The sequence below is a fragment of the Bufo gargarizans genome, chromosome 9 (genome assembly GCF_014858855.1).
Source record: "Bufo gargarizans isolate SCDJY-AF-19 chromosome 9, ASM1485885v1, whole genome shotgun sequence".
Taxonomy (NCBI): Eukaryota; Metazoa; Chordata; class Amphibia; order Anura; family Bufonidae; genus Bufo; species Bufo gargarizans.
The window spans coordinates 149,981,890-149,996,326 of record NC_058088.1 but is presented as its reverse complement, the minus strand read 5'-3'; the positions used below and the strand labels follow the sequence as shown (position 1 = coordinate 149,996,326).

Here is a 14,437-nt window from a genome sequence, read left to right as displayed (position 1 = left end):
TCTTGAATTCCTTTATTGTACTCACCATCACCACCTCCTCAGGCAGAGAGTTCCATAGTCTCACTGCTCTTACCGTAAAGAATCCTCTTCTATGTTTGTGTACAAACCTTCTTTCCTCCAGACGCATAGGATGTCCCCTCGTCACAGTCACCGTCCTGGGAATAAATAGATGACGGGATAGATCTCTGTACTGACCCCTGATATATTTATACATATATCAGGGGTCAGTATAGAGATCTATCCCGTCATCTATTTATTCCCAGATGATAGAGACAGTGTTGCCTCTTGTTAGGGAGCATATGGAGGCAGCTCAGCAAGGCCAGAATCGGGTATATAATCGGCAGGTTCGTGTCCGGATCTTTAACCCAGTGATTGGGTTTTGGTTCTGGTGCAGACCGTGGACAGTAAGTTCCTGGCTTGGTGGCAGGGGCCCTACGAGGTACTCGAGAAAATTGGAGATGTAAACTACAAGGTACACCAGCCAGGGCGGCGAAAGCCAGAGCAGGTTTACCATGTGAATTTACTCAAACCGTGGAAAGATAGGGAAACCTGTACAGAAGACAGTCCGCGGCTAGGTTTTCTAGGAGAAGAGGTACTGTCCCCTCTGTTTGATGCAAGAGAGACGGATGCCACAGTAAAAATTGCTGACAGCCTCTCCTCTAAACAGATTCAGGAGGCCAGGGAGTTCGTTAGTCGGAAGATTGTTTTCAGACCTCCCTGGACGCACTTCCATAATCCAGCATGACATTGTCACTGAGCCTCAGGCAAAAGTCCGATTAAAACCATACCGGGTACCCGAGGCTCGGCGACAAGCCATATCGGAGGAGGTACGGCTAATGTTGCAGCTAGACGTCATGGAGGAGTCAAAAAATGAGTGGGCCAGTCCTATAGTATTAATACCTGTTACGCTGAGCGCTCCGGGTCCCCTGCTGGCCTCGGAGCGCTCACAGCGTATGCCCCCAGGCAGCACTCCAGCGTCTCGGCGTGTGCGTCCTCGCTCTCTAGGTCGCGCGCGCGCCGGGACTCTTAGATTCAAAGGGCCAGTGCACCAGTGATTGGTGCCTGGTCCAAAGGGGTTATTAAGGGTTAAGGTTTGTGAGAGGCAGTGCTGACTTAATTAGGCTGCACCTGTGCACTGCCCATTTATACCTTCTCCTCCCACAGCTTTCTGCCGGATCTTTGTGCCTTGTGCCTCAGAGAAAGCGTTCCCTACTGTGTTAGTTTGCCTTGCCTGTTGCCGAACCCGTTGCTACCGTCTACTCGCCTTTGAACCTTTGCCGCCTGCCCTGACCTCTGCTACGTCCGACTACGCTCTTGCCTTCTCCCTGTGTACCACGCCTTATCAGCTGCCAGAGAGGTCGAATTGTTACTAGGGGACACGACCTGGTAGTTACCGCCGCAGCAAATCCATCCCGCTTTGCGGCGGGCTCTGTTGAAGACCAGTAACTGCTTAGAACTGGTCCTTTAGTACAACCCGTGCCATCGCCTCTCTGGTCCAGAGGATCCACTACCTGTCCTGTCGGTACGTGACAATACCCAAGCCGGACGGGACGTTACGGTTTTGTAACGACTTTCGAAAACTTAACGAGGTTTTCAAATTCGATGCGTATCCCATTCCCCGGGTGGATGAGCTCATCGAGAGGTTAGGACAGTTCGATCAGAATTTATTTGCGGTGAATTTCATTAAAAACCGTCTATTTCCTGGCTGCAGAGAGCCTTCATAGTGATGTAGAACACTGTGCCTTGCAGTAACATGCATAGGGAGTCTGCTTTAGTAGTGAAATAATACTGATTCCATATGACAGGCAGATGACAGGCGTTGCACTTAGAATCATTGCACACTTCACTTATTTGGGCAGTCACAGGGCCAAAACTGACCAAATAACTCACGTATGAACTCAGCCTTACAGGTCAATGTTAGCGCCAAGAAGAAGCCTATTCATCAGCCTATTCCACATAGATGTCTACAGACCCTGTTCTATTAATCGCTTATACAAGTAGAGCCCCCCGACAGAGTGGAGAGGGTGTCAGCAGTAAGTATGTGTCGACATCACTGATTATTTTGCCCTTCCTCGGATCTGTAAGAACAATAACCCACAAAAAACAGATCCTGTCTGTGAAGCATCCGTCTTCACTCAGTCAGCATTTGGTCAGTAATCCGTCAGTATTGCTAATGCCCGAAAAAACAGGAGTGGATCCAAAACAGAGATGACATGTGAACGGAATAGTTGTATGTCTTCTATCTTTTGTACCCACTCCTGCTTTTGGCTACCAAATCAACAGCCAATTCTGAAGGGCCCATACAGGCCTTACAGCTGCTACACAGACAGGATCCGTTGTGCATCTCATTTTACCTTCCTTCTGACAGATCAAAAGAAGGGTCAAATAAATGATGATGTCAGCCAAGCCAAAAAGGCTAAATAGTTATCCAGTCATGAAGTGGGGAGGGTGGGAACTGTAGCTGGCCAGCTAAGACCTGTCCTAGATAGCTAACATAGCTTATATGTTTATACAGCTAGACCTGCCAATAACCTTTAATACAGTTCCTATGTTTGTGTATTAAAGATAAAAGCAGAGGTATTTACAGTGACTTCATGTTTGGATGTCATATAACTTATATATTGTGTTCACAGAAGCAAAAAAGATTGTATGCCTTTAAGATTCATTATATGGATGTGAGATAAGCTCAATGACACAGCAGAAACAACAGAAAGCATAGAGTTAAACTGTTGTTGCTGGGCAGGAGTCTAGACCAATCACAGCCAGCCTCACACACAGCTTGTGTGGGAAATTCACCAGAGAGAGACGCTGAACAGACATTCACTCCACTAGGAGCTGTGTTTTATGGAAGTAGAGAGGCCAAATTGTTAATATAGTGATTTGAACTGTATACTGAGCCAGTTATATGTGCGTTTACTTACAGTTCCACCAATTAAAAACTACAAATACCATACAAACAATTGCAACCATTCAAATTCCATATTTCAATGCAAATTGCATACAACGATACCAGATAATACTCAACCAATCTGCAAATAGTTACTGCTAACTGCATACTGCAAATTGCGACCAAATTCAGCAAGAAGAACTATTCGTTAGACCTCTGATATACCTCTCAGAGAGATCATAAAGTGTTTAAATAACTTAAAGTGAGAGTACAGATACTAAAGAGAAAAATATATCCACCATTTTATGTTGAATGACAAGATTGAACAGTTAAACCATCATCTTACCGCCATCTTGTGATATCTTTTCCACACGTGTTTTGTACCTGGACTATCTGCTGCGGAGGCGGCAGTGTTATATATGAAGAAGAGTTGAAATTAATAAAGAAGTTATTTCAAGCATTTGGTGTGTTCTTTAAACCTACTGCTTCCATAGAACGGCGCTAGAGGAATTACAGAGTAATAGACATTCTGGTTAGACTAAAAAGTCAGAGATTACAATATATTGATAGGCACTGCGGGAAATAGGGTGGCGGTGCGCTTGTTCCAGTGCAGGCGTCCCATGTAGATAAAAGGAAAGATGGACCGGTACTCGCTTTTAGTATATAATCTTGTTGTGATTTATTGTCACATTCCAGTGATGCGTTTCGGCATACAATCTGCCTTTATTAAACTGTGAACAATGAACCAGCACCAGTTTAAATAACCTGCAAAACCTCAGACCTGTGTGATGTAGTCATGGCAACAAAATGAGTAAACAGAAAAAAGCAAGAGGGGAGGGTGGTGAAGGGGAAGTCACTGAACACCAAGAGTCCATAACATAATGGAAGATGTGGTCAATAGAAGTCATTGTAATCCATAGAGGTCGATGTGTAATCATAAATTCATTTCACGTCCGCTGTACGAAATTATATATAAGTGTTTGGAGACGATGAATTCAGTAAGCCTCTCTTTTGAGCAGGAGTTTGTGCCTATTGCCACCACGCCGTGGTTGGGAGACAGTATCAATGATCTGGAAGCGTAATTGCGTAATTGTATGTCTATGTGAGTAAATGTGATGTGGAACCGGTGTCATCAGGTTTCCTTTACGTATGGTGGATTTGTGGCGGGTTATTTAAACTGGTTCTGGTTCATTGCTTGTTCACAGTTTGATAAAGGCAGATTGTATGCCGAAGCACGTCACTGGAATGTGACAATAAATCACTACAAGATTATATACTATCAGCGAGGGACGGTCCTTTTCTCTTAAAAAGTCAGAGATATCAAACTTCTTCTAATGCCACAGTGCAAAATGCACTTCATAGTGCTGCGCCTGCCACAGTGGAACTATTGCCCTCAGAGGGCGAAGCGATAGCGCTCCTCAACTTCCACAGTAAATTAGAGCAGCCAGCATATACCACCGCGTAGCAACTGTTCCCTGAGTGAGCAAGAAAAGAGACTTTAGCGGAGCCACATAACATAGAGGCCATAGAACGTGTGCAGCCGACTCTTGGCAGAACAGCAATGGCAAAAAAGTCTGAAAAAGAGCGCCAACCCTCCTGCGATCCCTAGAGAGAGAAAGAGACGCATGGTGGGAGGCCAAAGTCCAGAACTAGAGTGCCCGCACCGCTATCCACAAAAAGGCCACATACTGCAGCCAGATAGTTTCCCGCCACTAGGCCTAAAGCCTGCAAGCAGCGTATCTAAGCCAGCGTATCGCAAGTCATCACAGAGCATCAAAAGTCTGCACAGAACATCACAAGTCTGCACAGAGCATCACAAGTCTGCGCAGAGATTCCCAAGTCCTCAAGTACTTCAGCCAAAAAAAAGGAATTAGCTGCACAACTTGCTGTCAAGAGAGCAGAAATTGAGATGGAAGCTGCCATCGTGGCACAGCGCTGTCAAATGTAAGCTGAAATGGAAGCACAGCGCCATCAAACGGAAGCTGAAATGGAAGCACAGCGCCAACAGATGAAAAGTCTGGAAAGGCAGAAAGAAGTTAAGATCATAGAAGCCAGACTCAGAGTACATGAAATGGATATAAATCAGAGTAGTCTTAGGTTCAAATCTGTACTAAGTGAAGAAGCAGACTCCTATTTTCCTCCATACGCCCAGGAGAATGGAAGGAAATCTCCAGCATTTAGTGAGGAAATAAGCCATTATCCTTCCATCCCTGCTCACAGAAAGACAAAGAGAGACATAGTCCAGTGTTAGGAAAAAGGTGTGTGAATTTACCCTCTATCTCTACCAAAAAAGATGAAGAAAGGGACTCACCTACAGTAATTCAGAACTAAGTGAGAAAATAGAACTGGATGATTCAATTCCTAGATGCCATGGCAATGCTCAGCAGAATGTTACAACCAGTAGCCCAGCAAGACCACAGAAAACAGTCCTAGCTAGACTTCCCATTCCGGAACCTACTGTATTTTCAGGAGACGTACTGAATTTCATAGAGTGGAAGGCAAGTTTTGAAATGATCATTGAGCATCATTGCTTCAGTCCAGTCGACAAGTTATTCTACCTTCAAAGATATGTTGGTAGGCAAGCCAAGAAAGTTATTGAAGGTAACTTCTATAGAATAGACGAAGAAGCCTACAAGCAAGCTTGGGAAAAAGTAAATGCAAGATATGGTCATCCTTTCTTCGTACAAAGAGCTTTTAGATAGAAATTGAATAACTGGCCTACAATAGGTCCTAAAGAATACTTCAGACTCCAAGAGTATGGTGACTTCCTGCAAGCATGCAGCAATGCCATCCCACATGTTCAAGGTCTAGAAGTACTGAACGACTATCTAGAAAACCACAGAATGCTAGCCAAGCTACCTGAGGAAGTGGCTTCTAGATGGAATCACTATGTGACTGAACAGTTAGATCTAGGCAAGAACTTCCCAAGTTTTAAAAAGTTCTCTAAGTTCATTAATAAAGAAGCACGGATAGCATGTAATCCAGTAACATCATCTTACGTCTTAAAATCCTTAGAAGAAAGGCCTGCAAGAGAGATAAGACATGCAAGAGCAACTAGCTTTCCAACCTACGCAGCAGCTAAAGGTCCAGATACCTACGAGAGCAAGTTCAAAGTCAACACTGGGATCAGTAGAGAAACAGAACTGACAAATCTTCAGACAACCTTCAAGTGTATGTTTAGTAGAGAGAACTACTCCATACACAAGTGCCAACAATTAAAGGAGAAGTCCCCAGATGGAAAGAAAAGATTTGTACTCGAGAACCAACTGTGTTTCGGTCATGTTACTAAGGAGTGTAAGAAAAAGGCTGCATACAGCATTTGCAAAGAATGCCATTGTACACCAGTACAAGAAGAACATCCAAAGAAAGATAAATCCTCAATACCTAAATATACTGAGGAAGGAAGCAAAGTATTGGTATTCTCTTGCAGAGTGAGGGAAGGAAAAGGCAATGGTACAACAATGGTTGTACTAGTGTGCATTTCAAATCCTAAAAGGAGGAACAAGAAGGTATACGCCTATGCGCTACTGGATGCCCAGAGTAACATCACCTTCATTGATCAATAAATCTGCAAGAAATGACAAGTGGCTACAGAACCAGTGAAGCTCAAACTCGCCACAATGACGGGGAGAGACACATTAGTGAACAGTCAAAGGGTCAAAGGACTGAGAGTTAGAGGACTTCATTCAAACTTCACATTAGATCTACCTCTAGCTTATACAAAAGACAATATACCTCTAGATCGAGATCGCATACCTACCTCTGAAAGAGCCAATAAATGAGAGCACCAATCTGTCATATCTCATGTCCCTGCTGAAGGAGTATGGTGTTGGACTGTTGATAGGTTACGATTGCCCCGAAGCCTTGGTACCACGAAAGGTAATCACAGGAGGAAAGGGTGAACCCTATGCTGTTTCAAACTGATTTAGGATGGTGTGTTGTTAGAGTAAAACAGCAGATTGCAAACTCAAGACAGGTGACAGGATTGTGTCATCGAATATCTGTCCAAGAGTTACCAACTGTAGGTCCAGCAAAAGTATTCAAGATCCTTGAATCTGACTTTGCAGAAATAAGTTCTAAAGAAAACAGTGTATCCCAAGAGGACAAAGTTCATACACATTCTAGAAGAAAGTATTCAGCAGAATCAACAAGGTCATCTTGAAATGCCCTTACCTTTCAGAGAACGACATAGTCTGCCGAATAAAAGAAATCTTGCCTTAGCAAGATTGAAATGTTTGAAGAAAAAGGATGGGAAGAGATCTCAAACTCAAGAACGATTATTTGAAATTCAAAGAAGTACATGCAGAGAAAGTTAATGACCAACCTAAAGAAGAAGTGTGGTACATCCCACATCAAGGTGTTTACCACTCAAAGAAACCAGATAAGATTCGAGTAGTGTTTTATTGCTCAGTAAAGTACAATGGTGTTGCATTGAATAATCATCTACTAAAAGGACCAGATCTTACAAACACTCTGCCTGGAGTACTATGTAGATTCAGAAAATATCCCATAGCGGTCTTGTGTGATGTTGAAAAGATGTTCCACCAGTTTCATGTGAAGAATGAAGATAGAGGCATCCTGAGGTTTCTATGGTAGGTGGATAGAGATACAGATTCGGAGTTGGCAGAATTCAGAATAAAAGTGCACTTGTTTGAAACAGCATCATCTCCAGTTTGCGGCAATTATGGTATGAAGTACCTGGACAATCAGAATGAAAAGGATTGCTCGTCAGTAGCAAATTTTCAGAAGAAAAAATTCTATGTAGATGATGGTCTCTTAAGTCTAGAGTCCACAAAATCTGCAATCGAACTAGTGAAAGAAAGCCAAGAGTTATGCACAAGAGGAAACCTGTGCCTTCATAAACTATAATCCATCAGAGACTCTGAACGTGCATCAACAATGAAGAATGTAGATCTCAATTATGATCATCTTCCAGTTCAAAATGTACTTGGATTGGGATGGAATGTAGAGAATGACAAGTTCTTCTTTGAAGTATCTATTGAAGAGAAAGTTGCAACTAGACGTACCATTCTTTTCGCAGTGGCTTCTATATATGATCCATTAGGATTCTTGGCCCCAGTGATCCTCAAAGCAAGATAAATACTGCAAGAATTTTGCAGACAGAAGTTAGGATGGGATAAACCCATACCTGAAAGTTTGAGGCCAAGGTCTTTGGGAGAGACAAATAGGAGACTCAAAACTTGACAAAAGTCTCACTACTCCACTGAAGTTGGAAAGTCCTATACAGAAGTTAATTGTTCTACTTGAAAGTGATAAAAGACACTTGTAAGTTGAGAACATGATAGAAAATTCCTCAAATTCATGTTTAAGTCCTACTACTGAGAAAATAGAATTATAGGTAATTTTGGTGGGAGTGTAGCTGGCCAGCTAAGACCTGTCCTAGATTGCTAACATAGCTTATATGTTTATACAGCTCGACCTGCCAATAACCTTTAATACAGTTCCTATGTTTGTGTGTTAAAGACTAGTGATGAGCGGCAGGGATCATATTTGAATTTGCGATATTTCACGAATATTTTGTAGACTTTTCGTCGAATATTCACAAATTTGAATATTCTTTAGGAGTAGTGTTGATTGCGAATTTTCGGAATGCAAATTTTTGTAATGAGAATTTTCATAATGCAAATTTTCGGAATGAGAATCAATGAGATCATGAAAACTCAGATCTGATGGTATATTCTAACCCTCAGGCGTTCCCATGGTGACGGGGATGCTTGCCGGGGAGGAGTATGCCAAAGTGGAACAACTGAACAGATAAAAAAAAGACGAATATTGTAGAAAACGAATATATTAATTTTTTTGAATATTCGTAATATTCAAAAACAAGAATATATAGCAATATAGCAAATATTCGAGAGAAAAAAAACGAATATAGAGCAATTTAGATAATATAGTGCTATAATCTTCTTTGTCCAATAGTTGTAATTTTTTTCTCATCTGAAGTTCAGATTGGAAAAAATTTACAACCATAAAAAAAAGATCAAAGCACTATATTAGCTAAATTGTTCTACATTCTTCTTTTTTTTCCGAATATTCGCTATATTGCTATATATTTTTGTTTTAGAATATTAAGAATATTCTAAAAAACAAATATATTAGTTTTTTAGAATATTCGTCTTTTTTTTTTTCAATCTGTACAGTTGTTTCACTTTGGCATGCTCCTCCCCGACAAGCGTCCCCGTCACCATGGGAATGCCTGGGGGTTATAATATACCATCGGATCTGAGTTTTCACAATCTCATTGATTCGCATTACGAAAATTCGCATTACGAAAAATTCTCATTAGGAAAATTTTCATTACGAAAATTCGCAATCAACACTACTCCTAAAGTCAAAGATATTACAGTATTCTGATTGGCCCACAAGCTAAAAACAGGGAGGGATCATGTGTACTGATTAAAAAAATATCTCGAATATTCGAAATTACGAATATATATCGCTATATTCTAAATATTTGCGAATTCTCGAAGTGCCGATACTTGCGATAAAAATTTGCAATTTGAATATTCGTGATCAACACTATTAAAAGACAAAAGCAGAGTTATTTACAGTGACTTCATGTTTGGATGTCGTATAACTGTTATATATTGTGTTCACAGAAAAGATAGTATGCCTTTAAGATTCATTATATGGATTTGAGGTAAGCTCAATGACACAGCAGAAACAGAAAGCATAGAGTTAAACTGTTGTTGCTGGGCAGGAGTCTAGACCAATCACAGCCAGCCTCACACACAGCAGGAGTTTTGACAAATTACAGCCAGCCTCACACACAGCTTGTGTGGGAAATTCCCCTAGCAGGAGCTGCTGGAATTATTATTCACCAGAGAGAGAAGCTGAACAGACATTCGCTCCACTAGGAGCTGTGTTTTATGAAAGCAGAGAGGCTAAAATAGGTATTTAAAACAGTTATATAATATTCTGATTGTTAATATAGTGATTTGAACTGTATACTGAATCAGTTATACCGTATGTGTGCTTATTTACAGTTCCACCAATTGCAAACTACAAATACCATACAAACAATTGCAACCATTCAAATTCCATATTGCAATCCAAATTGCATACAACCATACCAGATCATACTCAACCAATCTGCAAATAGTTTTGTACGTGGACTATCTGCTGCAGGGGCGGCAGTGTTATATATGAAGAAAAGTTTAACTTAATAAAGAAGTTATTTCAAGCATTTGGTGTGCTCTTTAAACCTAATGCTTCCATAGAATGGCGCTAGAGGAATTACAGAGTAATAGATAGTCTGGTTATTCTAAAAAGTCAGAGATATCAAAATTCTTCTAATGCCACAGCACAAAAGGCACTTCATAGTGCTGCGCCTGCCACAGGAACAGCATGAGAAGTCCACAGAGTGGCCCTATGACATAGTGGTGAGGTGGAAGCAGCAAAAGGAGACCACAGAGTGGCAAAATGACAGAGTCTGGAGGTGTCGGTAGCATAAGGAGACCACAGAGTGGCACAATAACAGAGTCTGGAGGTGGCAGAAGCATCAGGAGGCCACAGAGTGGCACGGTGACATAGGGGGGAGGTGGGTGGCAATACCAGTACCCGATGAAGATGGTGGGTGAAAGAAGGAGCACTTGGCATGAGATGTGTGTCATCAGATGGGTGGCAGCATCAGAATAGTAGCTGAGGCAGGTAGCCAGAAGAAATCGGTCTCTTATGTCGAAGTGTTGGTGTGGCACCATGGATGATCTAGTCTGATGCATCAGGCATTGGTGGGTGGAAAAAAACTACTCACCGGTGGGCCATAAAGCACATGTACTGTCCCTGACCGTAGTTACAGCTCCACACGTCGGCGCTGCCGTACACTTTGGCAGACACCGACAGACTCAAAGACTTGCCCACCTTATGTTCTATATTTTTGTGCAGGGATGGTACTGCCTTTTTGGCAAAGAAATAATGGCTTGGGACTCTCCACCTCAGCTCGGCACAAGCCATCAGTTCTCTGAAAGGTGTAGAGTCCACCACTTGGAAAGAGAGGGTGTCACAGCCTATGGTGTACGCTGTGACACTGTTGCCACACTTGCGGTTGCCCGCGGCAACGTGTTGCTGTAAGAGCAAGCTCGACCTTCTGGGTGATTGCCGTGACATGGTTGCCACGCATGCTGTTGCCGGTGGTTACGTGTTTGGTATGCTTGTGTGTGCACTTCCCCTTTAGGTTGTAGCCTCCCTCTGTCTGGTGCTGTAAGGGTTAACTCCATGACTGGGTGTGGTCACTTGGCTTATATCTTCTGTGGTTTCCTGGCTGGAGTCAGTTGTACTTCAGCTGTGGTTGGTGCTGGAGCTCTGCTCCAGTCCAGGGTGTTCCATCTGTCCAGTGAGGGCCACCCTTGTGGTCATCAAGGTCATCTGCGATGTCATCCGATGTCAAACTTGGATGGCCCTCTGATCTTATCCATGCAAGGCAGACAAACCAAACTGATCTCAGTCTCCAAGCCAAAGTATATAAAGAGACCTGAGACCACACCCAGCGCAAGGTAGTTAACCCTTACTGCACCAGACAGGGGAATGCTACAACTTAAAGGGGAAGTGCACACTCCAGTCACAACATTGCCCCCGGCAACAGCATGCGTGGCAACCATGTCAAGGCGCACACAGCCAAAGCCGAGACACTGACACCACATGCCATAACAGCAACACGTTGCCACCGGCAGCAGCAAGCATGGCACCAGTGTCACAGCGCACACAGAAAAGGCCGTGACAGAGGGACTGCAGCACCAGCAACTTGGACAGGAGCACATTCAGCTTCTGCGCCATTGAATGAGTGCACGCATACCGTTGTCTCTTGGCAATCGCTTTGGTGACGATTGCTGATGGAATGAGTGACGAGGAGGAGCAGGAGCATCGGGACCAGCAGATGATGGGAATGACAAACAGCTCCCTGCAGCAGGCTGGACCACCACATTGGAGAAATTGTTTTCCCAGGCCATTGTATGGCAACGCTGCATATGTTGACGCAGGGCCATAGTGCCAACATTGGCACCCTGGCCACGCTTCACCTTCTGCCCACAGATTCTACATATGGCCACGTTCACCTCCTCCGGCGGCTTAAGAAAAAACTGCCACAGGTGATTTTACCACCAACACTACGCACTGACTGAATGCTACAGCCGCTGCCTCCTTGAACCCCTGCACCGCTACTTCCCGGGCAGGTAGGCTCTCGCAAAGCGAGTGGTCTACCCGTGGCACATTTGGCTCCCGACCTCCCACTGCTGCCACCCTGCTGACTCTTGGCCATGCTAGCGACTTGCTGGCTCCGCTGCTGGCTCACGGGCAAGCTGCCACCCTCTTCTCCCGATGATTATGAAGCTCCTTCGTCACCTGGTTCCCAAATGCAATCAGTTACATTATCATCATCATCATCGAGTACTGTCTGAACGTCACTGATGTCTTCATCAACAGTCTCTGGGACAAGAGCCTGACCGCTCGCAACACCAGCTCCCACACCACTCTCCTCATCACTATTGCCCGCCTAGCGGAGGAAGTGACGGATATCTCCTCCAGATCTTGGCTGGGCAGAAGCTGCTGACTGCCCTCTAGTACTTGGTCTTTGCTGTATGTTAGAGCTGAGCCCACAGCATACAATACTTCTGTGGCTCTGGGAACAGAAAAGGACAGAGGCAGGTTGAGGACAGGTGAGGGCGCAGGTCCTGCTCCAGGGCCATGCCAACTAAGGGTTGTGTCTGACAAACCCACTGACTCTTGGCTGGGGGTGTCTGATGTCACTTGCAACAAAGTCATAGATCGAGTCAACCACCCAAGAACCGCTGGGTTGCTGGTCACGACTGTTAGCTGAGACTGGGAGATCAGGTCTCTCGAAGTGACCTCTGCTTCCACGGCCCTCTACTCTGCTGCGACCTCTGCATGCGCCAGAAACATTTAGGCCTCTGACACTGTCCTGTGCAGGGCCTGGCACTTCTCTGCCTGACATACTGTTAGATCAAATAAATAAAAAGGAAATTAATACACCCCACAAAAGCCTTTACTACAGATAACTGCATTGCTGAGTGGCAAATGTTTTTTTCATTTTACGCTAATACATGTCACAAAAGGCTTTACAAGAAATAACTACACTGCTGAGAGGCAAATGTATTTTTCTATTTCCGCTAAAACACCCCACAAAAGCCTTTATTACAGATAAGTGCACCGCACAAGGGCAAATAAGACATAGAAATATTTCCCTCTAATAACCCCTGTTAATGCCTGTATCAAACTTGCACCCTAATAAGAACGGTTTGCTGGAATTACAGAGCTGTATAATGGCAATTCAGTGCCCAGTCAGTGCTGCGAGGTCTAATAGGAATGTTCCTATTACCCAGGCTGTCACCTCCCCGACTAAACCCTGTTCAACAGAAATGCAGGGGAATGATTCCTCCCTATCCTTTCCCTACACCTTGAATAATCTTTCCCTGCACTTGCAAATCTTTTTTTTTTTTTAGCACAATGACGATTTTTCGATCACTGTCCCTAGTGACTGCAGACACTTCTCTCCCTGCACTAAGTATGCTGGTGAATGGCAGAATCTAAGATGGCTGCCATATTTATATGGCTGTGACATCACAGGGCTGGCTGGCTGCTGATTGGCTGCATGCATGTCAGTATGAGTGATCCTGCCTTCCCAGACTTCCTTTCTCCATGTCCTCACACGTGCAGCAGACATTTTAGGAAAAATGGCATTCGTTACTACGAATAGAATTTTTCCTGAAATTCGTAACAAATTCCACTTTATCAGCTTCGATTTGCTCATCTCTAGTTACTAGGGATCTGAAATTAACACTACAGCCGGGAGCTACATAACACTACTATAACAGAGTGTTATACCTAACCATACATTAAAAAGTATAAAACTGGCAAACTCTCTATTAGCAGCGGCCACTGGGTCACTGCAAAAGGGTTGGGTTATCAGCAGTTTCAACCAATTGCAGAATTTATAAGTGTAAAAAGTTACAACTTCCGAAACATGCTTTAAATGTGGCTTATGTAACATTGCATAATACTGTAGAAATACATTTATCTTTTTTATATGCATTATTTTACCTTCACCAGCTGCTTGTCGATTATCCTGTGTATCTGGCATGATTACAGCTCTGTGTCCCAAACTATGGCAAAATTGAGCCCCACTGGATGGTGATGCTTTAGCTTCAGATTTTAGTTCACCTTCCATATTATGATTTACCTTCAAAACCTGAGATTGTGCAATTTCTGTAATTTTCACCTTTCTTTTTCTTTTTTTGTTCATTCTGTGCAGACTGTGTCCAGTCTATTAAAATGGAAAAAAATTAGGGAAGAGGCCAAGAGAGCAAGTAGAGAGAATCAGATAGAGCACTGAAAAACATCAAAGCATAAATTAGATAACCATTTGCTAGAAGCCTCTTTTACAAAGGTAGTTTAAAGGGCCCAGGTTTACTAATGTGGGTGCACCAACAATCTGTCTAAAAAGTGGTGCAAATTGGTGCAATTTGGTGCAGCTAGGGTTTCAACATTTTGTCCCCCAACATGCTCGACAAGAGAGCG

At 43.4% G+C, this 14,437-nt stretch overlaps 1 protein-coding gene across 1 annotated transcript in view; it reads right to left on the bottom strand.

The window, feature by feature from the left end:
- The window catches only part of ARL13A (ADP ribosylation factor like GTPase 13A), a 187,551-nt gene that overhangs the window by 102,288 nt on the left and 70,826 nt on the right, over positions 1 to 14,437 (bottom strand). The window contains exon 7 of the mRNA XM_044268697.1: positions 13,961 to 14,183. Within this exon, the coding sequence (XP_044124632.1) occupies positions 13,961 to 14,183 (223 nt within the window). The remainder of the gene's footprint in view (positions 1 to 13,960; positions 14,184 to 14,437) is intronic.